The sequence below is a fragment of the Naegleria lovaniensis genome, assembly GCF_003324165.1.
Source record: "Naegleria lovaniensis strain ATCC 30569 chromosome Unknown tig049, whole genome shotgun sequence".
Lineage (NCBI taxonomy): Eukaryota > Heterolobosea > Eutetramitea > Acrasida > Naegleriidae > Naegleria > Naegleria lovaniensis.
In genome coordinates this window covers 34,831-62,461 of record NW_025407871.1, presented here as the reverse complement: position 1 = coordinate 62,461, position 27,631 = coordinate 34,831, and the positions used below count along the sequence as shown (strand labels likewise).

Here is a 27,631-nt window from a genome sequence, read left to right as displayed (position 1 = left end):
TTGAGTTCATCATGTTTTAAAATAGTTTCTTTTTGATTCTTTTTGAGAGAGTAACTTGTAGATGTTGCAGAATATGAAAGTTCATTCATATCTTTCTCATCATCATTTTCATCATTAGTATTTTCATCATCATCAGAATTTTCATTAGTTAATTCTTCCAATTCAACTACAAATTTTGATTGACCAGTTCCAAATCCATCATTTTCTTCCTTTTTTTGTTTCTTTAATAATTGTTCATATTCTTTTTTTTTATTCTTTCCTTTAAATTGATCAGGATCTATATTGAGAGATCGTAACATTTCTTCATCTCTTAATCTCTTTTCTAATTTTCTTTCTTGTTTAATTTTTTCTTCATGTCTTTTTTGTTGTTCTCTTCCGATGAGTCGATTAATATCTTTTCTTTTCTTTAAATTTTTAACATAATCCTCACGTGATTGTTTATCAAATTTAATAGAGAGTGCTCGTGCCGTGACTGTATTCCGATAGGCGTTGGAAGGTTTGACTTTTTCATGCTCCAGATTTTTGTTGAAGATGTTTCGACCTGACATTTTTTTTATTTTTTTTTATGAAAGATTAAAAGAATCAGAGACTCGGAGCGTAATGAAAGAGATTGTAAAGGATCACATCCAAATCTCCTCCTTTCTTGATGAACCACAGGTTTGGTATGACTATGACTTGTTCAAAACCACCAGCAGCATGCAGTTGCAGACCTCACTCAAGTTCAGAAACACTTGTTGCAACAACTCGAAAAACACCAAAAAAAAATGAGCAGTCAAAACACTACTGAAACAACACCATCACAGCAACAACAACACACTTCATCATCGTCGGAATCTCAAAACTTTGAACCAGAAAATACTCACGATTACAAACATAAATGGTATTGGGATCAACGATTTGAAAAAGAAGAAAATTATGATTGGTTAGGAACATTTCAACAATGGAAACCCTATTTAGAGCCTTATCTCACTGCTCATCATGATTCCAAACAACAAGTCAAAATATTAATTGTAGGATGTGGTAATAGTACATTGAGTGAAGATATGTACAAGGACGGATATCATTCCATTACTAATATGGATTATAGTCATACTGTGATTGAAAAGATGAAAATAAAACATCCAAATATGGAATGGGTTGAAATGGACATGATGGATATGAAAGGCTTTGCAGATGGTACATTTGATATTGTATTAGATAAAGGTACAATGGATGCATTAGTGGTAGATGCTGGTGATCCATGGGATCCTGAACCACATGTACGAGAACAAACATGTAAAATGTGTTGTGAAGTTTATCGAATTTTGAAACCAAGTGGAAGATTTTTACAAATTAGTTTTTCTCAACCTCATTTTAGAAAAATTGTAAGTGTTTGACAATTGTTGAATGTTATGAGTGAAATGTTGTGTGCCATGCATACCTTCTTGTGTTACCACTATATGGTGTTTGGAATGATCACTTTCTTCATGATGTGTGTGTTTGACAATGACGATTAAACAACTCGTCTCATTGGGGAACATTGAAAAATTTCATGACTTGCAATAGTTTTTAAATCCAAAGAAACAAGATGGTGAAACTAATTTATTAGACTGGTCATACAAGTCCATACATGTAGATGAAATTGGTTTTGGATATCCCTTGTTTATTCTTCAAAAACCTCCATTCACTTCTCTTCCATCAACAACACATTAATAAACCAGAGCCATACATATTTGATGGCAAACGACATGTAATTTTTACCGTTTTGACCGTTACAGACTACAGAATTCAAATTTTAAAAAAAAGGCTTTAAGGGTGCGGTACAAGAGAACACCCCCACCACGAGACATTGAATCTCTGAGATCGTAAAATTACTCCCGTTTACTCCATAACTAAGTAAGAACGAATACAATCATGACAACGAATCAAATCCGAAAGAACTCCAAGCTCAACATTGCTCAACCCGACCTCAATTTGAACGACTTGCTGAAATCCATTGACTCAGCCATTGAGGAAAACCATACATCTCTCGTAATGACAGCGCATAAGAAGAAGAAAGCTTCAGATGCTACTTCTCCGGTTCGCTCAGGGTCAAGAAGCAAAATAACTAGTCTATCTCCGAATCATCGTTTAACATCAAGCGCCATTGTATCCTCCAGCCAGCACACTTCTTCCCCTCCTAGAATGTCATCAAGTGTCAACAATTTCAATCCAAAGACCTATACCTTGTCTCCAAATCACAAACATTCCATAGGACCCTCTGAAAACATTGCATCATCTCAAATGCCACTTAAAAGTTCGTTTGCAAAAAAAGCAAATAGAAATTTGTATGATGAGTTCAGCTCCACCACTAGTTCAAGTGAAGGAGATGAAAATCATTCCAAATCATTTTCTTCTTTTAAAAAGAAAGTGAGTGTTGTTTCTCCTAAAACCACATCTTCTTTAAGGTTACCTCTTTCAACCCTATCCAACAGCAAATTGAACTCTTCAAGGCTCTCAGTGAAAGATTTAAAAGATTCGAGCAGCTCTGATTCAGATCTCAAACCATCATCCTCTCATTCTAAAAAACAAGCAGATATTTCGAAATTATTTGAAAATGGCCACAAAGCTCTCAACATTTTACAAGCAGCTCATGAAAATATGAAATTAACCATTCCTAAAGATTTGAGGAAAGATATTAGAGACAAATCACAAACCTTTAAATCTGATTGTACCAGAGTGTTATCTCAAATCGATGGCTTGTTAAATAAGGTTAAAACACTCAATACCTCCACCAATTCTTTAACAAACTCTCCAAGTAAATATTACCATGTAGAGGAACGAATTGATGAAGAATCAGTGAGCAGCACCTCTGGGAGCTTGGATCAGCAACAAGATGATTTTGTCAATTATTAAACAATAAAAGTTGGATAATCATGAATGGTTCCGCCCAAGTCAGCTATCAATATTAAAAAAAAATGTCCAATGGCGCATCATCCTTGATGACAATGGATATAACCTCCAATGCTATCGGTGATACATCAGATCGTCCTGTTAATGACATGACGAACATTACCGTTATTCAACAACCTTCATCAACTACAACTAGTCAATCGAATACACACCATTTGGATGTGATGAACTCGACACTTCAACACTGTGTCAGAGAAATTCAATTGACTCATGTCCAAACCATTCTTCACTTTGAAAATGAAATTCAACAATTACGAGATGAAAATGAAACACTGAAAAAGCAATTATTTCATACAAATCTTTTATTAAATAATAATAGTAGCAATATCGATGATTTTGATAATATTTTATTATTGATACAGAAATTATCACATGACATTGAGAAACAAAAAGAGTATTTTATTAACATGTTGAAAGAAAAGAATCAACTCATTGAAGAATTACAACATCGATTATCGGAACAACAACAAGTCTTGAATATTTCACCATCACTACCACCATCCGCAACCATAACAACATCAAACCATACTTCTGCTGACGTGTCCATGACTGCAACAAATGATCCAAACACCAATCAGCCACGTGATGACACGATCCATGATTCCTCTACTGCATCCACATGTACAACAACCCATAATAATGGTGACGTAGATTCAACACATTCCAATCATTCATCATCCCATATCGATCACACATCCTCAACCATTACATCAACTCCATCCATCACTCCACGCAACAGTAAATCCAAACTAATCACCAGCAATAACATTTCATCAAGTAGTAATTTGACTCACAATTCTTCATTTTCTAAATTGAATAATCGAAGTAATAATAATAATAGCAATAATAATAATAATAGTAATAATAATAGCAATAATAATAGTAGCAATAATAACAGTAGTAATAGCAGTACAAATCATTTATTGACAACTACAACCATGAATGCATTGACTTCTCCACGTAATAATAATTCTCCATCCTTCACGAATTATCAAAACATTACAGATGCTGAAATTGCTGGAATTTATGAAAGTGATTTTAGAGATGCAGAAAATGAATTACAGAAATGGATTGAATCCATTACGAACATACCATTCAACAACTCGATATCATTTTATCAAAATTTAAAGAATGGTATCATTTTGTGTATTCTCATGGATGTATTATTTAATGTAAAAGTATCATCGTCATCATCGGATACTTTCACACAGAATGGTAGTGCTCTTTCTACCACTTGTGGTAATACTATTACTTCTACTACTTCTACTTCTACTACAAGTAATAGTAATAATAATCATACTACGAACAACAACTCTTCTACACCAATATATATTACAAAACAACAACCCTCGAAATCTCTCTGGAAAGAATCCAATAATATTGAACAATTTTTAAAAGTGTGTAAAACACATTTGAACATTAGAGAAGAATCTCTATTCACTTATCATGATTTGAAAGATGAAAAACAGAAAGCACTCATTATTGGATGTTTATATCAAATAAGAAAGAAATCCACACAATTAATGTTCTCTCAACAACAACAACAACACAAACAGCAATAACAGTAAGACATCGAAGGTGTAACTCAATAAATTTATCTGGAATTCAGAGAGTTGGCTGAATTTTGTTGAGAAGTGCAATTCTCACATTCTACGATTTAGTGGAAGGATCAAGTTCGCCAATTCTCGACCAAAAATTTATTAAAAAAAAATAGATTGAAATTCTCGAGTGATCATCGTTATCCATTTGCCATTCACATACACACCAAATCAAGATGATGAAACAAGTTGCAGTGTTACATGATGAATTGAAACAAGCTCTTCAAAAAGTAAGAGAAGAAAGAGCATTCAAACCATCGGAATGGATTCAAAAGAAAACTGAAATGTTCAACGAATATATGAGAAAGTGTGGATTGAAAGGTTTGTACAATATGAGTCAAGACGTGTCAATTTATAATTTTGATGGATAATGATGATGAAAATTTATGGACATCCAATTTTGATCCTCTTGATCGATGACTCTATAACTTCTCATTCTTGATGATCACTTTATATCTATCTACACACAGCTTGCGTCGTATCCATTTCAGGAGGTGTGGATAGTGCTGTCACTTTTGCTTTGGCAGTGGTAAGTGTGTGTGTTCATGTTGTATCGTCATCATTGATATCATGATGGATTCTATCCAATCACGCCAATCATATCATGATCCATCATCAAATACACACTTTATGATTCACACTACTCTCTATACATACATATACATATATACACATATATATACACATTTACACACACATATGTATACACATACACACACCTACACGACACTGAAAAAAGAGAGCCATGCAACAACCAAATTCACCCATTAAAAAAGTCTATGGAATTGCTCAACCTATTAAATCGACTGAAAAGATTTGGAAACGAGCATTGGAACTTGAACAAGTCTATGCCACTTCTAATAATAGTTCTTCTTCTGATGAGAACAGTGTTCATATTGTCACAGTGGATCAAAGTGAAATTCATACTCTCATTCAAGAACGTACTGAACAAGCTTTGGGAATTAAAAGTGGAGATTTCAGTAGTGGTCAACTCAAATCCTATATGAGAACTCCAGTTGGATTCTTTACAGCTCAATTATTGAGTCAATCTGGTTATCCATGTATTGTATTAGGAACTGGTAATTATGATGAAGATGGATATTTGTATTACTTTTGTAAAGCAGGTGATGGTGTTGCTGATGTTCAATTGATTGCTGATTTACACAAATCTGAAGTATTTTTGGTTGGAAAAGAATTGAATGTTCCAAGTTCTATTCTTGAAGCACCACCTTCTGCTGATTTATGGGCAGGTAAGTTGTAAACGTGAATGGGTTTAATGATTCAATTTGGGATTAATTTTGATTCAATGACTTAATGATGTAACGATTCAATATTTCAATTTGGGATTAATTTTGATTCCATGTTTCATGATGATTCTTCCATTTGGTATTTTTCAAACCATATGGTTTTTAATTCGAATTCACTCCATCATCAATTTAAACAGGTCAAACCGATGAGAATGAATTAGGATTTCCCTATGATTTTGTTGAATTATTAACAGAAGTCATGACCAAGAGTGAGGAAGAACAGACTCGTTTCAAACAATCCTTTAAGGATCCTGAGGCTTTGAAACAATTCGAAGAATTGAGTTCTGAGGCTAAATTGATTCACAAACGTAATAATCATAAGGCTAAATATCCTTTGAATTTGAATATTATTCATCCAGAAGGAGATAATTATACATTGTAAATGTCCATATAAATCTCTATTTATTGGCGAAACAACACTTTGATATGGATGTTCATATTCATCAATTTTCCTTTTTTTGATTCTCTTATGCCATTCGAATGAACCTGGAATCATTTAAAGCCAGATTTGTGTGTTTCTTGTCGTCGTCATCCATTTCATGCACCACCACACATCGATTTAAAAATACGCAACAACAATTATTGCTTCCGAGTACACTTTCACCCATTATTCCTTCATCAAAATTGACACATTTTCTCTTTCACACAAGTTAAAGGTTTCAAAAGCTGTTGTTGAACTGTGAGATAGAGCAGCAGTCCATTCGTGTCGTCTCTCTCATTCCGAGAATAACAACGGTCCATTCCACCAACAATATTTTTCAAACGACAACAACAACAACAATTGATATCCATCACTCTAAATATCAATACCATTCATAATAATTATCATAATAATAATGGGCGCTTGTGGATCACGACCTGAACATAAAACCAATACTACTCCTTCCGATATGATTACTATTGGAGGACAAAAAGAAGAAGGATATGCACAACTTGATAATGATGGGTATGTTTCATTTCTGTTCACAATTTTTAAATATATTATTTATTTGGATATGAATGCATTCGAAAATTTTACTCTACGTGTGTCAGTGAATTATTCTTCAAAATTTTATTATTGGTAGGTCTACATGATATATTTCAAACCAACAACAAATAATATTCTTTCATCAAAATTGACATTTATAACTTGACAATAATATTCTTTATGACACAAACTTGATTATAGGGTGATAGTGGAGTTGGTAAATCAACCATCTTGTCCATGTTTAGTGACAGTAAATTCAATGTGAATCATGTCAGTACTGTTGGAGTAGATTTTAAAACAGTACATTTAACAGTTTTGAATCGACCAGTTCAACTTCAAGTGGTGAGTACACTCATACGAAATCTTATGTCAATGATGAATGGTGGAATATATATTTTTCAAAATACGTGCTGGACAACAAAATTTGTGACATTCAATGCACATGGATCATCCACTCACTCACTCACACACAAATATTCTTATTGGACTCGTGATGGGAATGTCCATTCAACAACAACAACATGTCAAAAATTTACATTCCCATGCATATCACACACACTTCATGCACATGGATCACTGAACTCATACACACACTTCATGGAATGTCCACTCAACAACAACAACAATAGTGGGACACAGCTGGTCAAGAACGATATCGATCCATCATTACAGCATATTATCGAGGTGCACATGGTATATTATTAACGTTTGATCTTACAAGACGAGAATCCTATGATAATATAAGGCGTTGGTTATTAGATGTCAATAAGCATGCTCATCAACATACAAAAACAGTACTTGTTGGTAATAAGAAAGATGTTGATCATATGAGAAATGTTACAAGAGAAGAAGCAGAAGAATTAGCAAAAGAATTGGGAATTAAATATTTTGAAGGTATGGAATTGAATGTTCATATTATTTTTTAATAATAATAATACTCAATAATGAACATGAAATAATAATAATACTCAATGATGAATTTGTATATTCTATTTTACTAATAATTATACTCAATTTTATACTGCAAATACCTGTTAAAAGTGAGTGCAAAGGCCAACGACGGAATTAAGGAAGTTTTTGATGACATTGCTCAACAATTAATAGAATCCATGTAAATGATCAAGTTTTGTGAAGAATAAATGTATCACACATGTTCGAATGTTTAATATTCGAATGAACTGTGAATGTCAGCAGATTCAGATTGAAAAAAATGTTATCTTCCAAGAGGTGGTACAGTATACCAGGATTATTTTCAATGGCCTCATCGATTTCCAAATGGTCATCATTCATAGATGCCAAGTTGAATCTTGTTGTTGAAACGTTCAATTTCAAAATTGTGGAAACGAGACAACGAAAAATGAGTCAACAACAACGAACAACCACCTCTTTCAATTTCAGATCGGAACACATCGCTGCGTCTTCATCAGCAAACAACAACAACAACAAGTCAGCAACCAATGATTCCTCTGATGCATCAGCTGGTACTAGTAACAACAAGAGCACTTTCATGAAATCTTCTCTTCACCATGGAGATCAAAGAAGAACTAGTAGTTCCAATCATCATCACTCCTTTCATTCTTCTTCAAGTAATAGCAACCATTATCGTAAAAAACTATCCAATTCTGATGTTCAAGAATATCTTTCATCCATTGCTAGTACTTGTCCAATTGTAGATATTGGAATTAATTTAACCAATCATCAATTCAAAGATTCTCAAGAGACCATCTCTCAAGTGTTGAAGAGATGTCAACTCGTTCAAGTCAAGTGTGTCATTCTCACTGGTACCTCTCTTCGTAATTCACTTGAATCTCTTTCTTTAATATCAAAATTTGAAAATCATGAGAGTGGTGTGAAATTAAAGTGTACGGTTGGTATTCATCCACATGATGCCAAATCCTTTAAAAACATTTCAGAGTTGGAACAAGTCATTACCTCTCCACAACACAATTCCAGCATTTGTATGGTGGGTGAATGTGGATTGGATTACAATCGAATGTTTTCTCCGAAACAAGTTCAAATTCATTGTTTTAAAGAACAATTAAGAATGGCGATTCGATTACAAAAACCAATATTTTGTCATGAAAGAGATGCTCATTCTGATTTTGTAGAGTGTGTTCAAAGTGTCATGAAAGAATTTGGAAATTCAACTTCTCTACCTCCACTTGTGGTTCATTGTTTTACTGGAACTAGGAATGAAGCAAAGAAATATATTGATATGGGTTTCTATATTGGTTTAACAGGATGTGTCTGTATGGAGGAAAGAGGAAAAGAATTACGTGAAATTTTACGTGATGGAATCATTCCACGTGATAAATTATTAATTGAAACAGATTCACCATTCATGTTACCTCCATTGAGTGGAAATGGTCACAGTGTTTGGAAATATGTCACGGGTGGTAGAAGAAATGAACCATGTTTGTTACCACATGTAGTGAATACCATTGCAGAATGTTGGAACATGACAGAAAATAAGCAAGCATTGGAAAAACAATTGACAGAGAATACGGCTCGATTTTTAATGATGGCTGATGTGAAGGAGTTGATTGGCTCCAATCATTGATTGTAACTCATGAAGGAGTTCATCTGTAAATTCTTTTTTCAAAGAAGGAAATAAAAAAGCCACCTCAAAAAAGTTGAAATAACGAAAGGTATGAAGATAGAACTACCTCAAATAAGTCATTTAGAAACAACATCTAGATGCAAAATAGATATAAATTGTTTATAAAAAAGGATTAAAATTTGGTGCTGACATGGGACCAATTTTCTTTACCAATAATCTAAAAACGTGGAATTACCATCTGACACGGAGTGAAAATTCTTGGCCACACTTCCAAAGAATCCACTTGTCAAATCCTTTTCCAATTCATTTTGAAAATGAGACATGAACAATCTCTGCATGAATTTCATATGGAATGAAAAGTAGGTTGGTGGTAATACTTTCAATTTTTGTTTGGTTTCCTTCTTCATATTCTCAGCTTGAGTGGTATCTGTAATGAGTTTGTTTAAAATAATCTTCTCCATAGCATCTGCAAATTGTTCAAAGTTTCGTTTGTTCTCCTTTGTCTTGGACAACAACATTCCCTTCCATTTCAACATTTTACGAAGTGATGCCAACATGAGATAGAAGTGTTCACACAATTTCACACGTTCAGGATGAGATTGATATTCAGTCAAATGATTTTCAAAATCATTCTTAATCACTGAAGTAAATCTTCCCATTTCATCTCTAAATAAAATTTCTTCATAAATATTGTAATAGAGAGACCACAATATTGCCTTCACATAATTCGATACTTCTCCATTCTCTTCAACAAATTTCACTTGTGCAAGCCATTCGGTTGGTTTCTTCAATAAACTTAATCTCTTTTCAAGTGGAAGTGAAAATATCACTGTATTCAATAACCTTCCAAAATTAGAACTCACTAAAAATTGATTCGTGACTAAATTATTTTGAGAATCAGCAGTCATGAAATTTTGTGAATGACCAGAGGAAGTATTCAATGAAAAACAACAATCAGTTGCAGTGACTGGTAATTCCTTATATTTTGCAGTTCCAAGACTAGTCTTTGAAAATACTCCACTCTTTTTAGGATTAAATTTCAAAGCACATGAAGAGTAATGTCTTGAAGGAGTAATCTTGTGAAGTACCTTATCAAAATATTCATTACATTTTCTTTCTAAATCTCTCTCATTGGGTGTACTAATTAAAAATACTTCTCTCAACTCTTGTTCTGGAATGGGTTTGGATGGCACGGGTTTGAAGAGTCTTGTTCTAAATTTACTACCATCCACATTTCCAATGAAAATAAATGCACCAAGAGTAGGAGGAGGTGCAACATGTTGTAGAGTTGTTGTTGCTGTTTGATTAGATTTTGTAGTTGTACTATTATTATTATTAGTAGTATTGGTAGTACCACTATTACTCGTCGTGGTAGTATTACCCAAAGTACTTGTATCATTCCATGCTACTCCTCTCAATATTTGAAATAAATCTTCTGAGAGGAGATTATTTTCATCACCTTGATTGAGCATGGGATAGATGAGAATTTTACCTTCATATCCTCCATGAATCCATGAAATGGGATGTCGTACAATAGTATTATTATTGTTGTTGGGAGTCGTACCAGTAGTACCACCAACACTAGGCATCATCAATGGAGGTGTGGAATGAGTGACTGTCGTTGGTGTCATGATCATGTTGGGATTTTGTTCATTTGGTGTTAATCCAATCACAGGAACCATGTTAGAAGCAACGACAGTACTACTCTGAGGTATGAGATTAGACACTGCTGGATCCATGATGAAGGGTTGTGGTTGCTGAATGAGTGGTTGTGGTTGCATCATCATTACGTTTTGAGGATTTTTAACAAAAGAAATTCCACCATATCGTTCACAATCCCAAATATTCACACTGAGTCCTAATCCTTCTAATATTTTCATATAGGCTAAGAATTCTTGTCTTACAATTTGTTTGTCTTTGAATATCATTTTCAAATAATTTCAATCGTTTCAACATTTTCATTTTCAATCGTTTCAACATTTTCATTTTCAATCGTTTCAAATAATTTCAATCGTTTAAATAAATCATATCATTAAAAACACATTTCAAAAACACCATTCTCACCTACCTGTAAATAATAACACATCATAATGATTCTGAGATGGTGTGGTTGGATAATAATTTGGAGTCAATCGAATAGAACTTTCCATATTTTCAATAATCTTTCCTCTCAATTTCAAACTCACTTTAAATGGAACTGTTTCAAAAAATTGTGCCAAATCATTCAACTCAATTTGGAAACTTCTTGAATAAGTCATACCAGGATGTATCAATGGAATATCTTCTTCAATAGCATTCACACCATTCAAATTAGGTTCATTATGAACTGTAAATCGATGATCAAAAGAAATGACAAAACTTGTGTGTTGTCGTTCTGAATGCGATTGACTTCCATAAATCATGGTTGAAATGTTATGAAATTGAACAGTCACTGTACCCTTTTCACTTCTTCCTAATTGAGAAGGTTGAGTCAAAGGTGCTATTTTGATTGGATATGTAATATTATAATTATTTAAAAGACATCCTTGATCAAAAGGTGATGTTAATAATGAGGCATGGGATTGAATTGCCATCACTGCATGATAAGGTCCATTCATTTTAGGTTCAGGTACATCTCCTATATGACCATAAAATTGAAATGGAATTTGAAACATTCCACCTGGTAAAATGGGTTGAGGAATGACATAGATCATATTTGAAGAGAGAAAGGGTTGTTTGTTAGGAATAGAATCACAATTTGGGAATTGAATAAGAGTACCAGGTGGTAAAATCATTCCACCAGTGTTGGTGACCATGACATTGGAAATGAATACACTTTCACCAGGTTCAAAGATACCATCATCTTCTACTGCAAATAATTGATAGGAAGTAACAGCCAAATCGAAAAGAGTAGATCCTTGATCAATGGGCATGTTTGTGAGAGGATCTAAAACTCGAAAGAGAAGTGAACCCATTTGACCTGAACGACCATCCATTCCTTTTGACGAGGAGAACAATGATCAAGTTTTAGAGTTCATCAAGCATAATGTGTGTTTGAGTTTGTTTTTGGGTTTGTGTGGTTTTTGGATTTGTATTTTGGATTTGTATGGTTTGGATTTGTATATTTGTCATTGGGTGGTTTTTGAATTTGTTTTTTGGATTTGAATTTGCATTGGAATTTTCAAATATTGGAATTTTGAAATATTGGAATCAAAAATTTCATACAATGATCATTATTGAATACACTCGCACACTCACACACACGCACACTCACACACACTTACCACATCGACCATCACGTCCAGAATTACCAGAATTTCCTCGATGTCCAGCATGTCCATATTTACCTGAACTACCACTGTGAGGTGAATGAGATTGATGTTCTAATTTAGATCCAGCACTACCACCATGTCCACCTGAACCACCTGAACCACCACTGTTATTTGAATCCATTTGTATATATACAAATTTCACAATAGTGAATGGACATTGAATGATTGGATAGATATCATTCATTTATAGTCATATGTGTCAATGAATCATGTATTGTTCATGTAAATTCAAACACTTACCTTCCACCTGAACCACCACTTCCACCACTGTTATTGGAATATATTGGTAGATATACAAATTTCACAATTTCATAAGAATTCATTGGTATAAATCATATCATCAAAAGAATGTTGCATCATCAAAATTCACAATTTCATACATTTGTAAATTCATTGGAATCATTTGTAAATTCATTGGTATAAATCATCTCTATCATCATCTCTACATATACATACCATCCAGCAGAACCACCACTTCCAGCTCTTCCAGCAAAACATTCAGCATGAACAAATTTCAATAGAGCTGGATTATGAGTTTCAATAATAACATGTCCACCATTTCCTCCATCTCCACCACTGTTTTTTCATCAAGTGTTCATGATGATTGTATGATTCAAAAAAGTTTGACATTGTTCGAATATACATACTCTGCTCCATCTCCACCACTATTCACATGAATCAATTTCAACAATATACTCGTGAAAGAAATTCAAAAACACTTACTCTCCACCATCTCCACCACTTAATGATTGGACCAATGAAACAAAATGTTTTTCAAAATATATACGTTTCATATACTTACTCTCCACCACTATAAAAGTAGGTTTAACAAAGTAAGGAGGATCACTCCAAAATTTTCATACTTACTTTCCACCACTGGATCATGTTCAATCCACACACTTGAAATTCATAATGTTTCATACTTACTCTCCACCACTAATAAAGAATTTAATGAGTAAAACGAAAAACCTTAACAAATACTTACTCTCCACCACTGTGTTCATCCATGGAAAATATTATTAGTATTAGTAGGAAAATAATATTAGGAATGTGTGTTCATTGTCAATCATGGTAGAATTCAATATAAGATATGGTATTCCATGGAAAATAAATTCATTCAATAATATTAAAATGTCAATTCACACATTTACACATTCAACCACACACTTACTCTCCTCCATTTTGTCCACTACTTCCTGATCGACCACTTCCTCCTGATCCACCTGATCCACCCCAACCACCTGAACCTCCTGATCCACCACTATATGAATTATATTGGAAATCATACGTTACAAAAATCATGATATAGACATAATGTTAAATCACCATATTGAATCGTGTTAAATCACCATATTATATCACCATTAAATCACCATATTGAATCATGTTAAATCACCATATTATATCACGACAAAATAAAAACTCACCTTCCACCATCACCTCCATGACCACCTGCACCTCCATTCGCATAAAATCTCATTGCTTTTACAGATCCATCTGGAATACATAATGTTTCATTCACAGTTCCACTAATGACTACTGAATGATGATCCATTCCATCAATCAATACTCGAATATCACTTGCATGACCTCCATGAGTACCTCGTGAACCATTAGTACCATGAGTTCCATTACCACCTCGATGACCATGTGAACCATTACCACCACGAGAACCAGTGTGACCATGTGAACCACTTGAACCACTCTTTAAATTGGGAAATAGTTTTGAGAGTGTTCCAATTTATGAGAATAAGAGTGTTCCAATATGAGAACACGTTCAACAAGATTTAAAAATTAATTGGTTAAAAAAACCATGCCGAATTTAGAGACCATCACAACTAATGATACTACAACTGCTACTACTTACAGATCCGGTATGTCCACTCGACCCACTGTGATGGTTGTCGCGAACAACGTACAAGTAGTTCACACCCATGATAATGGTGCAATTTCAGGATTTCCCAAAACATGATGTCATGTTGATGGAACATTAAATGGAACACAATAATGATGACACCAATATTATTATTGTTGAGAAGAACAAGTAGAAGAACAACAATAACCACTGACCTGAATCCGGAGGTTCCATTGATTCCGGGCGTGCCTGAGCTATTGACTTCAATGGAAGCTTTGAGCATTTTTTTAATTTGCTGGAAAAAAAGTTTGATTATCCGCAGTACATGACTCGGAGTTAGCAACCAACGTTCTGAAAAATACAGTCTTTTGTGTTGTTACATCTCTTCAGAAAGAACATGACAAGAACCATGCCTGCACTCGCTCACCCTTCCCTAGTTTCCAACTCACCCTTCATCAAGCACTCTAGTTCAGATTTAAACGAAGGAAGACCAAATAACAAAGAATGGAAACACAATCTCTGAGATCTAAGGAGTTTAACGAAATTTGACTGTTGATATTGTGTGTAAAATCTACAAGAAAGGAAGACCGAGAGTTCAGAATGGCGTTGTCCATGAGCTCATGGAGGTTCACGATGGATGAATCATGTGAGACATGGCAACATCAAAAAAATTGTTTCTTTCCATTGCATTGAATTGTATTATCGACACACACACATATGAGATCACAACAATTCCTCTTCTCTCATTCATCTCTCCTTATAAATGTGGTGGTTGTAACCACAACACTCTTGCTCCTATTCACTTCTTTCATTTCAGCGACTCGAATCTGTTACATTAATCAACCTGGTGGAGGATCTGGAGGAATTACACCCTACACCTTCACAGAGAGTGGAATTGTTTGTGTGAGATATGGCTATAAATGTAAACAAAATGATTCTTCATGTAGTGCCTCAGAAATTGCTCAAGGTACCATTAAGAAGACTTACACGGGTGTGAGTCAAGCGACGTGTGATAGCATGAAATCTGCACCTACTGTCTATTTGGATACGTATTGTTGCAACACTGAGTTGTGTAATGGAGATTCCACCAATAATGGAGGAATGAGCTTGAATGTCATGGGAATCCAATGGATGATGAATCGTATCATGATTGTTTTGTGTATGGTTGTGGTGTGTATGATGGTATTGTAATAATCATAATTGTGAAATAAATGAACACAAAGATGTTTCATCATCACAATGATTCGAGATAAGATTCAATGAATATGAATTTTCACAACACGTGTTCAATGAAAACATTTCAATGCATTCAGTTTGCTTGATGAGCCACAACACGTGTACAATGAGCTCAACCAACAAGAGAATAAATTTCAAAAACCAGTCAGTGACTTCCGAACGTGCATGCAAAAGAAAATTCAAAACCTACCAACGCTAAATCAACTCTAGAGTCTTTCCATCTTCCGAATTTATGAGCATCATGCCTCTTCAGCACACATCTTTAAAGAATGTCAAGCCATTCGATTACATGCATACAAGATTTTGTTTATTATTAATGGTGGTATTCATTATTCTAATTTCAATTACAACAACAACAGTAGTACTAGGAGACAGCCCAATTCACAACAACACTTCCGAATCGGAAGGTGCACCAACATCTTTTACGCCCTCCATCAATGATCACACTTCTCGCCATGAGAGACCCATTCCGAAAGTCATTATGAGAACCAAAGAAGAACATCAACGACATAACCAAAGAAGAACAACCCAAACATCATCATCATCGACAACATTCACACAACCTCACTCCAAATTCATTCAATGGCATCATTGTTACAGTGCCGATGAAGAAGACTTGGAGAGTGGTATTTCACTCATTACTGCACATTTAACCATTGTTCCCACTCGATACAATGTTCCAGGTGTGCGTGTCGATATGGATATGAAATTCAACATGCCAATACCCAATACCAACATGTTGTTTTATCAATTTGAATTGTGGCATGAAGAGACTGGTCAAACGATCAAATATAAGGGACCTTATGATGTGTGTTGTGGAAATTTTATTCATCCTCATGAGAAGAGTCGTAGTCATGGTCATGATGATGATGATAAGGACGAGAAGGAACAGAATTCGAGTGGTGAACGTGTTGATTCTTCTCAAAATAGTAGTAGTAATAATAATAATAATAATAACAATGAAGAGATTAAGAATCATCCTCTCTCTAAGAATCATCATTTGGAATTTGGATGTTCTCTCGAAGAATCTCATTGCCCCATTGTGAATTTAAACAAAACCTATCATGCTCAAATTGAAAGACCACTCTACGTGACTGAAAAAGGAACGTATGAAGCGAGTGTTAAGATTTACAAGCATCGACAATTGGAATCTGATCCATCCAGAACTGAAAAGTATGAATATTTATGTGTGGATATTCCTTTTAAAGTGAATTTTGAAAAGGAAATGTTAAATACTGCTCTATGGAAACAAACGAGTCCTAACGAAGGAGACCTTGCACTCACTACAAGTAGTAGTAGTACTAGTATTGATAAACATCCAGTCATTAAAGATGAAATGTAAAAATTTCATATTTAAAGATTCTATTGCATTACTTTGAAATCATGTTAGAATAAAGATCTTTCAATATTGTTTATATTATTTTGAAAACTAAATCTTTATCTCACAAGAACATTCTTCATCTCTGAATCTGTTTCCAATGAATAGAGTATTTCTTGAGGGTCATTCTGTAAATGTATCAATGGTAAGCGTTCTCTATTGTCATATTCAATGGAAATAAATCCCAATTCGACACAAGTTCCCATCACATGTTCCAATTGATCCATTGATAAATGCAACAAATGAGTATTTTTGTTATTATTATGATTAGGAGAGGATGATGCAACGGACGGTAGAGATGATTTGGTTGAATTCTCAGTGCACATGGCCAATAAATTCTGAAATCTCATGACCACTCTCTCAAATAGAATGTTATCAGGATTGGCATCAGAGGATCCTGTCATTGCTGCATTTGGATTTTCTTTGAGTGTTTTTGCCTTCATTTGATATTCCTGAATCACACAATATAAAAATATTTTGTGATAAATGCTGAGTGATTCAATAGGATAAATATCTGCATAGTCTGATGCAATATTCTTGACGAAAATAGAATCAATTTTCTTCTTTTCTGAAGTTTGAGGAGTACATTGATAGACTTCAATACATCTCTTAATAATATCAATAGCTCTACGTATATCTCCTGCCTTTCGAGCAATAATTGATCCAATCATTTTAATAGCACTCTTTTCAAAGTAACCTTCATAGTTATTTAAAATTTTACTTTCTACAATTGTCCTAATTTGTTCATTTTCATAAGGAAAGAATGTGAGAGTATCATCAAATCTGCTCTTAATCTTGGCATGTAATTTATCTAGTAATGATACTGTGTTTGATATTCCAATAATACATAATTTACTATTTGCATCTCTTGTCACATCCACCAAATCATAGAGTAAATGAATATTTTTGGTATTGTTCGTCGTGTTCATCACAAAAAAGTCCATTTCATCAATAATGACAATTACATAGGGTCTTTTTCCAATAGTTTTTGGATTTTTGAAATAAGTTTCAATTTTTGTTTTACAAGTTGTTTTTGTTTTAGATTTTGAAGTTCGATTATTTCCTTTTACAACTTTGTCAAAAATAATTTCAAAGGCTTTTGAAGGTTGAGATAATTTCATTGCATTAATAAATATTGAGACGATGCCTGGTTTTTCGTTGCATAGTTCAGTAACCACTTGTTTGACACTAGCCTGTAAAATTTGTAAAATTTGTAAAAAATTGAATTTTCATAGACATGATGAATTGTTGTTCATTAGCAACAATTATATAAAATTGTAATGAATTGATAAAATCGAATGAAATAATAACATACTGTTTTTCCAGTTCCAGGCTCTCCCGAAACATACATGGTATAGGGACAGGATAACTCAATTCTGTTCGAAATATTTTGTTTTATTTGCGCTAGTTCCTTTTCTCGACAAGGAAGTGGTTGAGAGGATGCATCAAAATGTTGGTCCTCCAATCCAAGAGAGCTTGTTGTGTGTTGATGGGAAGAAGAGCTTCCGACATGCGATTTTATCATTTTTTCAATCGGCTTTTTTGTGTACCAACACCATAGTTTGAACAAAATTGACAATCGAACAAAGAATGAGTGTGGAATCCAACGAAAGGACAAACTCCACGCTTTATAAGTGGCTATATTTAAGTAATAATTGTGTCAGTACAACAACATAATGGGATTTGTGATTGAATAAAAAAAATAGCCCGCCTAAAAATTTCTCTCAAAAACGTTACATCAAACACTCGAACAAAAAATGACAAAAAGCACAACTTCAGGTGTGATGACGATCAGCAAAGATAAATATTTCAAAATTTTGGAAGACGAGTTGGAGGAAGGAACCCGAACCATGAGAGTCGTAGATTACAAGTGGCTGAGCATGAAATGTTCTGTAGATGTAAATCAAGCAAAGCAGTATGTTATCATTAATTGTCATAACATCAAGTATTTAATAATCTCTATTCACACAATTATGATCATTATTATGATTGAATTGTAAATTATTCATCACGTGTGTTGTTGAATTAAATGATTTGAAATTTTAATCATTTCCGAAATTTTAATGACCATCATTACCAGAATGCTCTATGAATACTACTCTGAAGATTCAAACTCTAATTCACTTCATGTCACTTATTTATTGGCTGGACAACCCAAGGATCATTCTCTTCCCTATCAAATTGCACTTGTATCCATGAATCAATTAGAACAAGTGAAGACTAGTTTTGAAAAGATTAATTCTATTCATATTTATTCAATTTCCAGAACTAGACCATCCACAATTTCAGACTTGTATCGATTAGATTCAAATACACATTTTCCATATCGTGAATGTGGTATTCTTGAATATGGAGGAGGAACCATTGAAATGAAAAGTAAAGTTAAGAATCAATCAGCAAATTTGGAAATTGCAGAACCAGCCATGAAAGGTCTACAACCAAAGAAAGAGCTAACGAATAGTTCACATAATGATGAGAACACAAGCTCACCAAAGAAAGAACAAGCCTCCTCTTCTTCAAAGAAATCACCTTCTGACTTTTTTAAAAAGTCTACCAAACGATCAACTCCTCAAAAGGCTAAACATGAATTATCAGAAGATGATGATGAAGAAATGAAGGATGCTCATTTAAAAAAGAATTCTTCTCTCATTCTTGATGAAGAGAGTGATGGCGATGAACCCATGAAAACTGAAATGTCTGAAGATGAACAAGATACTCAATCGAAGAAGAAGAAGAACACCAAGAAATCACCCTCTTCTTCCAATAAGAAGTCATCCAAAAAGACAACACCATCCAAAACTCAAACCAATACGTTGGACAAGTTTACTTCACAAAGTCCAAAATCAACCACTACTATGGACTCGTCCTCTGAAAAGAAGTTAACAAAGAGAGTGAAACAAACAGTTCAAGTCAAGAATGAAAAGGGTTATCTTGTGAGCACAGACATTTGGACTGAAGTACCTCTCACAGAAGAAGAAATTAAACAAATGGAAAAGAAGCAACAGGTATCTTCTGCTATCAATGTAAAGAAGGAACTCTCAAGCGATGATGAAAATGCAATGCAAGATGAGGAAGATTCATCCAAGAAGAAGCAGAAAACAAAGAAAGAATCAACTTCGACCTCAAAATCAAATAAGAGTGTTGTGTCTGCGAACCCACATTCTGGCCCAAAGCAAACCAGCATTGGTTCATTCTTTAAGAAGAAATAAATCCAATACATCATTGTTTTGTACACTTTCCTGGACATGTTTCAATAGCCGGAAGAAACAAGAGCTCGTTGTAAACTCTAATCATCGGTTGACCAGTTGTTTTAAAAAATTTTGTTGAAAAAAAATACGTCAAAAACAATGGTTCGTATCGTTTCGCACTCACTCATTCTAACATCAGCTCATTATGAAAATTAAATAATTACATTTGTACAACAACAGGCCAAGAGAACCAAGAAAGCAGGTATCACTGGTAAATTCGGTACTAGATATGGTGCCAACTTGAGAAAGCGTGCTAAGAAGTACGAAATCTCCAAGAAGCAAAAGCACTTCTGTCAATTCTGCGGTAAATATGGTTTCAAGAGAGTTGCTGTGGGTATTTGGAATTGTAAGAAGTGTAACAAGACTCAAGCTGGTGGTGCTTGGACTTTGAACACAACTGCTGCTGCCACTGTCAGAAGTACAATCAGACGTTTGAGAGAAACCCAATAAATCTATTATAAAATATTAAATAATAATATGATAACGATGGTGCATCGGAGTTCATGAAAAGCATTTTACTTGCTTCCGCACAAAAGACTGACATAATCTTCATAACGAATGATTGGCCCGTCCTTTGCTTGGGCAACTCTCAAGAATTCATTAATTTCTTCATCATTCATTGGCTCACCATGTGTTTTGAGCCAGTTTATCATTTTGTCTGTAGGGATGTATCCCTTTTTTTCTGGATCTAAGGTCTCGAACGCCTTCAGAAGTTGATCTTCAGAGTCTACCACCATAGCCACTCCATCATAGGTTGAGGTTAGAATGATTTTGCTCATGACAGCTTCAAACTTTTCAAAAGTGACAAAGGGTTCTGCCATTTCGGTTTTTAGTGCTGCTAATTGTTTTTGAGTTGGGTTGAGCCCTAAATGTCGCAGAATAACTCCAAAATCCTCTACTTCTACAACACCTTCGCTTTCGAATAATCGGAATGCCTCCTTCAATTTATTGACTTCAGTTGAGGCTGTAACGGATGGAAATGCTGAAGAAGGTACGTTCGGGTCCATCTCTTGAGTTGTTTAATTGATCAATAATTTAAATTTTTTTGTAGTTTCGAAAGCGCGTGTTTGAGTGTGAGCAAAGAACGCTTATTTTAAAAATCATAAAAATGAATTTATTGCCAGCTTGTTGCTTGATAGGTTCTCCCGATCATCACCAAGCACTCACACTCTTGCCACCACCATTGTTCTCACTTCAAGACTCGGAAAATAACATTTCAGAAACATTGTCTGTTTCTTCAATTTCTTGCTCTTTTTCCATCTTTTTACTTGAACAGGAATGTAACGCTACAGATCAATTAAATATTCTACAAAAAGGAAAATCAGTTTTAATTGGCTTATCAAAATTTAGAAATCTCTCATTGATTGTGAAATTATTTTCAAATCAATTATTAGAACCGATCTCGATACATGTGAAAGGATTTGAATTAGAGACCTTTTGTTGGTGTCATTTGAAATTGATTATTGAACAAGAATCAATTAAAATCAACATGTGGAAATACAATGAAATGATCTTTGAGGTTTCATATCAATATCCATATCCATTGAACCTTAATGATATTGTTACAGAGTACTCTCCAATAGTGATTCCTCCAAAATTGGACAAATGTGATTGTGTGAAAGGAATGATCAAGGATTTATTTTTTGAAATTTCAAATCAAAAGACTTCTACTCTTTCAGAAAATAAGAAACTGAATTTCAACTATGACTATCCTCCTTTGATACATTGCAACAAACCTCACAACATTATTTCACAACCCATCTACTCTATGGAACAATTGAAACATTTCAAAATTGGAAATGATCCAATGAATGTTTGTCGAGTGAAATTGCAAAAAAGAAAAAACTCTCCAAAATCTAAGGTCATTCTATGTCACGATATGAAAGGAGGATATTTAGAAGATAAATACATTCAAGGTGGAAATTCATTTCTCACTTATAATTTTACATATTGGCAATATGTGGATATATTTATTTATTTTAGTCATCATCGAATTACCATTCCACCTTGTGGTTGGTGTGAAGCAGCTCATCGAAATGGTGTTCAAGTTCTTGGAAATTTTATTGTAGAATGGGATGAAGGTATTCCTGAAATTGAACAATTACTTTATTCTAGTGGTAGTAATAGTAGTAGTAATAGTAGTAGTAATAGTAGTAGTAATAGTGGTTTGAATGAACCTTTCAATAGTACTACCACACCGGAATCCTCTATATCCTATGAATTGGCAGATAAATTGGTGGATTTGGCTCTCTATTATGGATTTGACGGTTGGTTTCTCAACGTTGAATCTCCACTTCGGAAAGGTAGAGATGCATGCGAAAGGATGATGCAATTATTGAAATATTTAACAAACGAATGTCATAGAAGAATAGGAAGCGATTCATTGGTCATTTGGTATGACTCGGTGCTCTCCACAACTGGAGAATTGAAATGGCAAAATGAGCTCAACGAGACCAATATTGAATTCTTTAACAGTTGTGATGGAATTTTCTTAAATTATTGTTGGAAGCCAGAAATGCTTTCAAAAAGTGTTTCTTTGTGCCATTCTTACCATCCTCAAGATTTCTTTTCGAATATTGATACTACTAGCAGTGAAACATGCAAAGAAGATACTGACAAAGAGCTATTGAGAACCAATAGAGCATCTACCAAAACATCCTTTGATATTTACACAGGAGTTGATATATTTGGAAGAGGTCAATACGGAGGTGGTCAGTTCAATACTTCATTGGCTCTTGCAGAAATTAACAAGGCAAAAACCTCTGTCGCTCTCTTTGCTCCTGGATTTGTCTATGAAAGTTTATCATCCATCTCTTCGGAAGATCTCAAATCTCAAATTAATGATCAAAATATGTTGAGAAGACAATACGAAGAGAGAGAAGACTTATTTTGGTCCAATTATTACCATGGAAATGATGTGAAAAGGGTAAAGGAATTGTTAGTGAATGGAAATGGTCATTCAAATTTTGAAGGATGGACCATCATTAAGGATCTGTGTGATGAAAAAAATGGTCAGAATACTAGCTCATCATTGGATGGATATCAATGGAGTTTATCTTCCAACCATGAATTCAATGATTCAAAATCATTTATTTCATCTCACCAATGGTGTCGAATGAGTCAACTTGTGGATTTGAAAACTCATCTCCACACTGATCATCATTTATCTCTTGTCATTAGAGCATCATGTTGGTATCGAGGAACACCTCCAAAATGTAATGATTTATTCTATCTCAAAGTGGAATTAAGAGATGAACATGATCATGTGATTCAATGTTTCCATTCAGGTGAAATTATTTGTGATGAAAAATGGAAATGCATGGACCATTGTTTTATGGAATATTCGAAAGAAAACATTAGATATATTTATTGGGAACATGGAGGAAAGGACGTCGAGTGTTGGAGTGGAAATTTTGGTTCTCGTGTTGCTCAATGTTCATTGACTTGTTTGGAGTTCGTAACTGAACAGCAAGATATCTCTCACTCCACACCATTTGTCAGAAATTATATTGAGGAGAGAATTATTCCTTCATGGAACAACTTTAAAAGTGTTCAACACAATCCTGTATCATCTCGACAAAATGTTGTACTCTCGTCATCCACCAAGAAACAACATTTGAAAACTCGATTCAGTACTGGAGTGGGAAAACATTATTTCATTCATGGAGAGAAAGTGAGTGATCATGCTTGGAATAACATGTCTCATCAAGAATTACTGCCAACTTTTAGAAATGTTAAATATTTGGATTGTGGACAGCCTCATGCATTGAGATTTTTTGTGAATTATGAAGATGCACTTGTTGGAGGATCATGCTTGAAATTTGAAGGAAAGTTTAATGCTCAATCAAGGCAGGAACAATTGACTCGATTCAAGCTATTTAAAACAAGCATAATTATTGAAGAGAATGAAGTGTTACACCTGAGAGTTGGCTACAAGTCAATATGTGAATCCAATAGTTTCAAATTGATATTGAAAAATGCTGGTTGTGACCACGAATACATTTTCTCAGCGTTGCAACCAACACAGCTGGGTTGTGATGAAAAGATAGTACAACCATCTAAGCAGACCACCTGTTCGAACATGTGGAGGATTGCTGATTTTAAATTACACTTCCCAACACTCAGTGAAATTGCTGCCATTGACATTGAGTGCTTTATGGTAGATAGGGAACAAGACCCTCTCTATGAATTGATGCTTGGATTATTGGAGATTAACAGTTCTCATAGTGAGCTTACAGAATGTTGTACGTCCTTAGACTCCCTCAACAAAGTAGACCATGCCTTAACCACAAGCATGCATTGGGACTCGGTACTTGGCAACCAACAAACTCCGTTTGAGGCAACCGTTTCATGGAATCATGATGAAAGCAAACATGCCCAGTTTGTCATCTTTAAGAACAAGCAATTTGTTGCAACCACGCAAAAAGCAACACATCGAATTCAGAGCTGCAGCCGCAAAGACAATATCGAAATATTTCGGATTGAATAAAGTTTTTTGTGTTTATGTGTAAAATTATTTAAGCAACCAAAGCATCAGCAGTTGCGGATTCATACTTCCAGTTTGGAGCCAAAACCTTTGTACTCTTGTAGTATCTAGAAAGACGGTGGATCTTGGATTCACAGAGAATCAATTGGTACTTGGCCTTCTTATCCTTTCTGGTCTTTTCCAAGTGCTTTCTGATACCGACAGCCTTCTTAATCAATTGGTACAAGTCTTCTGGAATTTCTGGAGCAAGACCATTAGACTTGAGCATTCTCAAAATCTTCTTTCCGGTAACAGACTTTACTCTACCAATACCGTCGCTATCTCTCAAAATAGCACCAATTTGTGATGGAGTATAACCCTTTCTGGCGAGTTTAACAATCTTATCCTCGACTTCATCAGGGGTAACCTTCAACCAGGATGGTGGTGATCTTCTGTATGGAATAACAGATTGAGACTTGCCGTGACCGGCACCGTGCATTCTACCCATTTTGATGTATCAGAAAATGTGTGATGGAGTTGTGGCGTATTTTTTTTCAACGAATTTTTTAATAATTTTTTAGTCAACTCAAAACTATAGTTTACAATACCAACAAGGTTATTAACACATTTCGATATCAAGGAATTTGACAAATGTGTGATGATTATATTATTAACATTGTTCCCTTGTGATGTATGTGCCTTTGAACAACGAACAATGGTTTTGAATTCTGGTCTTCTGTAACCTGCTGGCAGATGACGAATGCACAATCCCTTTGATGGCACACCTTCAATCACAAACAAAAAATACACCAGAATTCCCAACCTGTTCTTGTTGCGATAAACAAAAACACGCTTGGGAGTTCTCAGAATCAATCTCGAAAAACAACAACACTCCTAACACCATATCATCATGGTGTTCTTATGTAAAAAATGTAACCAAACGTTTGCGGACATTTTTGAGTACAAGCAACACATAATCAGTCATTCCGAGCAAGCGAGTAATGTGTCGTCCTCATCATTGTCCAAAACAACAACAACAACATCACCTCCAAATGTTCCTACCAACAAGGTTTTGAATTCTTCTGCTCAAACGCAACAGTCCAAACAATATATTCCTCAACATGCTATGGCGATGCAAAATAGTTATCCACAGCGTGAGTATGTCCATGAACCACCATCTTCTTTGACATCTCCACCATATCATCAACACTCCAATTATTCAACGGGTGTTCGTGAGGCTGTTCATCAATCCTCTTCTTCAACGCCAAGCATAACAACAGTTAGAACTTCTCCGTCAGTTGTGTATTCTGAATCCAATTTGGGTTCACATCGTTCGGAAAGTACACAGAGCAATATAAGTGGCAGTTCTAAAAGTAGTAGCGAGTTGAGGTCACCATCTCCTCAACACTTACTTCCATCGTACGACAGTAGAATGTATTCAAATCATCAGCCATTCTATCCTCCTCATCATCATTATCAATATGCTCCACAACAACCTTATTATGGACATATTCCAAACTCTTTCAATCCTTCAGTTATACCAACAACTTACCATCCACAATATTCCCAAGATCAAGAAATAGATCATCTTTGTAAAAATTTTGATACTGGTGTGAATTTAGGTTCAAGACCTTATATGAACAACATGGAATCAATGAGAAGCAAGTGGTATTGTCCAATTTGTGACGTTGAATGTAACAGCCAACAAAAATTGAATGAACATTTGCAAGGAAAAACGCATTTGAAAAAGCTGAAAAATCAGCATTTGATTTCAGGACATATTTCACCACCAAATGTGAATGAAGAAAAGCCCTCCAGTTCAGCGTCAACACCAACAGCTTTTTCTTCTCTAAGCGATTTAAAAGATATTATAGAGTTTCACAAACGTCAAACCGGTGACTGGTTTAAATGTAAAATTTGTGATGTTGAATGTAATGGCCCGGATGTATTGATGAATCACTTGGGCGGAAAGCAGCACAAGAAAAACCAAGAGAGATACGATCTAAAATCTAAATTATTTCATACAGAAAGCGCTCAAAGTAACATGGATCCTCAGCAAAGAACTACTCGGGATCATGAGCATACTACAAGCAACGATACTGACTCAAGTTTAGAAACAATAACGGAAATGATAAACTCAGGAAAATTGATCAAAAAAGACGAAGGAAGCGAAGAAGGCTTTTTTTGCGCTGTATGTGAAACGTTTTGCAATAGTCTCGATGCCCTCAAAGACCATCTTTCTGGAAAAAAGCATTTAAAAAATATGAAAAACGCTGCCGCTTTGGAGCTAAGAGAAAAGAGTTTGAAATTACAAACTCCAGCTTCTCTTAATCAACAATTGCCCCAAATGGAGGTCTATCAAGTGAAGGGTATAACGAATGATCGATATGCAGATTTTGATATATCACGAGGAGTTCAAATTTTAGAATACTTTTTTACCAAAGTGTATTTCCAAAAGCCTTCTTACATCGAGATTTCTGAGGGCCCACCTCACGCAATGATATTTAAATGTATAATTAAGATGGAATCTCATAATTTTGTTGTAGAAGGAATAGCCTCTTCTAAAAAAGATGCAAAACGTTATGCAGCTATAGAAACATGTAGGGTACTGAATCAGAAAGGGTTGTTAAAAGAAGTGGTTCCGGATTATTTATATTACAACCCCCTTAGCTTCCCCTCAAACAAATAGATACAAAGCAACACTCTGCTGAGATTTTGATAAGAATTTACTGAGCGGCTTGGTAATTTCAACAAAAACGATGGGAGTGCAAGGTA

General features: G+C 34.6%; 17 protein-coding genes across 17 annotated transcripts in view; 12 read left to right on the top strand and 5 right to left on the bottom strand.

The window, feature by feature from the left end:
• The window catches only part of C9374_011602 (uncharacterized protein), a gene marked incomplete at both ends in the record, with an annotated part of 928 nt that extends 380 nt beyond the window's left edge, over positions 1-548 (bottom strand). Inside the window, one exon of the mRNA XM_044687276.1 lies at positions 56-548. Within this exon, the coding sequence (XP_044543111.1) occupies positions 56-548 (493 nt within the window). The remainder of the gene's footprint in view (positions 1-55) is intronic.
• Positions 549-764: 216 nt separating this feature from the next.
• C9374_011601 (uncharacterized protein) lies at positions 765-1,692 on the top strand (the record flags this gene model as incomplete). The annotated part of the gene is made up of 2 exons (XM_044687275.1): positions 765-1,364; positions 1,546-1,692. The coding sequence occupies 2 exons, from the start codon at positions 765-767 to the stop codon at positions 1,690-1,692; spliced, it is 747 nt and encodes a 248-aa protein (XP_044543110.1).
• Positions 1,693-1,893: 201 nt separating this feature from the next.
• On the top strand, positions 1,894-2,874 carry C9374_011600 (uncharacterized protein; the record flags this gene model as incomplete). The annotated part of the gene is made up of 1 exon (XM_044687274.1): positions 1,894-2,874. The coding sequence occupies one exon, from the start codon at positions 1,894-1,896 to the stop codon at positions 2,872-2,874; it is 981 nt and encodes a 326-aa protein (XP_044543109.1).
• A 62-nt stretch (positions 2,875-2,936) lies between these two features.
• On the top strand, positions 2,937-4,493 carry C9374_011599 (uncharacterized protein; the record flags this gene model as incomplete). The annotated part of the gene is made up of 1 exon (XM_044687273.1): positions 2,937-4,493. One exon carries the CDS (start codon positions 2,937-2,939, stop codon positions 4,491-4,493), a length of 1,557 nt encoding a protein of 518 aa, XP_044543108.1.
• Positions 4,494-4,705: 212 nt separating this feature from the next.
• C9374_011598 (uncharacterized protein) lies at positions 4,706-6,218 on the top strand (the record flags this gene model as incomplete). The annotated part of the gene is made up of 4 exons (XM_044687270.1): positions 4,706-4,850; positions 5,000-5,058; positions 5,269-5,779; positions 5,974-6,218. 4 exons carry the CDS (start codon positions 4,706-4,708, stop codon positions 6,216-6,218), a joined length of 960 nt encoding a protein of 319 aa, XP_044543107.1.
• Positions 6,219-6,672: 454 nt separating this feature from the next.
• On the top strand, positions 6,673-7,918 carry C9374_011597 (uncharacterized protein; the record flags this gene model as incomplete). The annotated part of the gene is made up of 5 exons (XM_044687269.1): positions 6,673-6,782; positions 6,869-6,896; positions 7,005-7,145; positions 7,433-7,697; positions 7,845-7,918. The coding sequence occupies 5 exons, from the start codon at positions 6,673-6,675 to the stop codon at positions 7,916-7,918; spliced, it is 618 nt and encodes a 205-aa protein (XP_044543106.1).
• A 95-nt stretch (positions 7,919-8,013) lies between these two features.
• On the top strand, positions 8,014-9,363 carry C9374_011596 (uncharacterized protein; the record flags this gene model as incomplete). The annotated part of the gene is made up of 1 exon (XM_044687268.1): positions 8,014-9,363. One exon carries the CDS (start codon positions 8,014-8,016, stop codon positions 9,361-9,363), a length of 1,350 nt encoding a protein of 449 aa, XP_044543105.1.
• Positions 9,364-9,569: 206 nt separating this feature from the next.
• C9374_011595 (uncharacterized protein) lies at positions 9,570-14,812 on the bottom strand (the record flags this gene model as incomplete). Its single annotated transcript, XM_044687267.1, has 11 exons — positions 9,570-11,278; positions 11,432-12,340; positions 12,627-12,778; positions 12,915-12,941; positions 13,131-13,250; positions 13,322-13,339; positions 13,398-13,415; positions 13,846-13,935; positions 14,102-14,379; positions 14,542-14,566; positions 14,745-14,812. 11 exons carry the CDS (start codon positions 14,810-14,812, stop codon positions 9,570-9,572), a joined length of 3,414 nt encoding a protein of 1,137 aa, XP_044543104.1.
• Positions 14,813-15,246: 434 nt separating this feature from the next.
• Positions 15,247-15,720, top strand: C9374_011594 (uncharacterized protein; the record flags this gene model as incomplete). The annotated part of the gene is made up of 1 exon (XM_044687266.1): positions 15,247-15,720. One exon carries the CDS (start codon positions 15,247-15,249, stop codon positions 15,718-15,720), a length of 474 nt encoding a protein of 157 aa, XP_044543103.1.
• Positions 15,721-16,006: 286 nt separating this feature from the next.
• Positions 16,007-17,107, top strand: C9374_011593 (uncharacterized protein; the record flags this gene model as incomplete). The annotated part of the gene is made up of 1 exon (XM_044687265.1): positions 16,007-17,107. The coding sequence occupies one exon, from the start codon at positions 16,007-16,009 to the stop codon at positions 17,105-17,107; it is 1,101 nt and encodes a 366-aa protein (XP_044543102.1).
• Positions 17,108-17,202: 95 nt separating this feature from the next.
• Positions 17,203-18,668, bottom strand: C9374_011592 (uncharacterized protein; the record flags this gene model as incomplete). The annotated part of the gene is made up of 2 exons (XM_044687264.1): positions 17,203-18,336; positions 18,459-18,668. The coding sequence occupies 2 exons, from the start codon at positions 18,666-18,668 to the stop codon at positions 17,203-17,205; spliced, it is 1,344 nt and encodes a 447-aa protein (XP_044543101.1).
• A 232-nt stretch (positions 18,669-18,900) lies between these two features.
• C9374_011591 (uncharacterized protein) lies at positions 18,901-20,352 on the top strand (the record flags this gene model as incomplete). The annotated part of the gene is made up of 2 exons (XM_044687263.1): positions 18,901-19,058; positions 19,224-20,352. The coding sequence occupies 2 exons, from the start codon at positions 18,901-18,903 to the stop codon at positions 20,350-20,352; spliced, it is 1,287 nt and encodes a 428-aa protein (XP_044543100.1).
• A 138-nt stretch (positions 20,353-20,490) lies between these two features.
• Positions 20,491-20,841, top strand: C9374_011590 (uncharacterized protein; the record flags this gene model as incomplete). Its single annotated transcript, XM_044687262.1, has 2 exons — positions 20,491-20,493; positions 20,572-20,841. The coding sequence occupies 2 exons, from the start codon at positions 20,491-20,493 to the stop codon at positions 20,839-20,841; spliced, it is 273 nt and encodes a 90-aa protein (XP_044543099.1).
• Positions 20,842-20,906: 65 nt separating this feature from the next.
• Positions 20,907-21,398, bottom strand: C9374_011589 (uncharacterized protein; the record flags this gene model as incomplete). The annotated part of the gene is made up of 1 exon (XM_044687261.1): positions 20,907-21,398. One exon carries the CDS (start codon positions 21,396-21,398, stop codon positions 20,907-20,909), a length of 492 nt encoding a protein of 163 aa, XP_044543098.1.
• Positions 21,399-21,499: 101 nt separating this feature from the next.
• C9374_011588 (uncharacterized protein) lies at positions 21,500-24,880 on the top strand (the record flags this gene model as incomplete). The annotated part of the gene is made up of 1 exon (XM_044687259.1): positions 21,500-24,880. The coding sequence occupies one exon, from the start codon at positions 21,500-21,502 to the stop codon at positions 24,878-24,880; it is 3,381 nt and encodes a 1,126-aa protein (XP_044543097.1).
• A 28-nt stretch (positions 24,881-24,908) lies between these two features.
• On the bottom strand, positions 24,909-25,364 carry C9374_011587 (uncharacterized protein; the record flags this gene model as incomplete). Its single annotated transcript, XM_044687258.1, has 1 exon — positions 24,909-25,364. The coding sequence occupies one exon, from the start codon at positions 25,362-25,364 to the stop codon at positions 24,909-24,911; it is 456 nt and encodes a 151-aa protein (XP_044543096.1).
• A 402-nt stretch (positions 25,365-25,766) lies between these two features.
• Positions 25,767-27,545, top strand: C9374_011586 (uncharacterized protein; the record flags this gene model as incomplete). The annotated part of the gene is made up of 1 exon (XM_044687257.1): positions 25,767-27,545. The coding sequence occupies one exon, from the start codon at positions 25,767-25,769 to the stop codon at positions 27,543-27,545; it is 1,779 nt and encodes a 592-aa protein (XP_044543095.1).
• Positions 27,546-27,631: the final 86 nt, after the last annotated feature.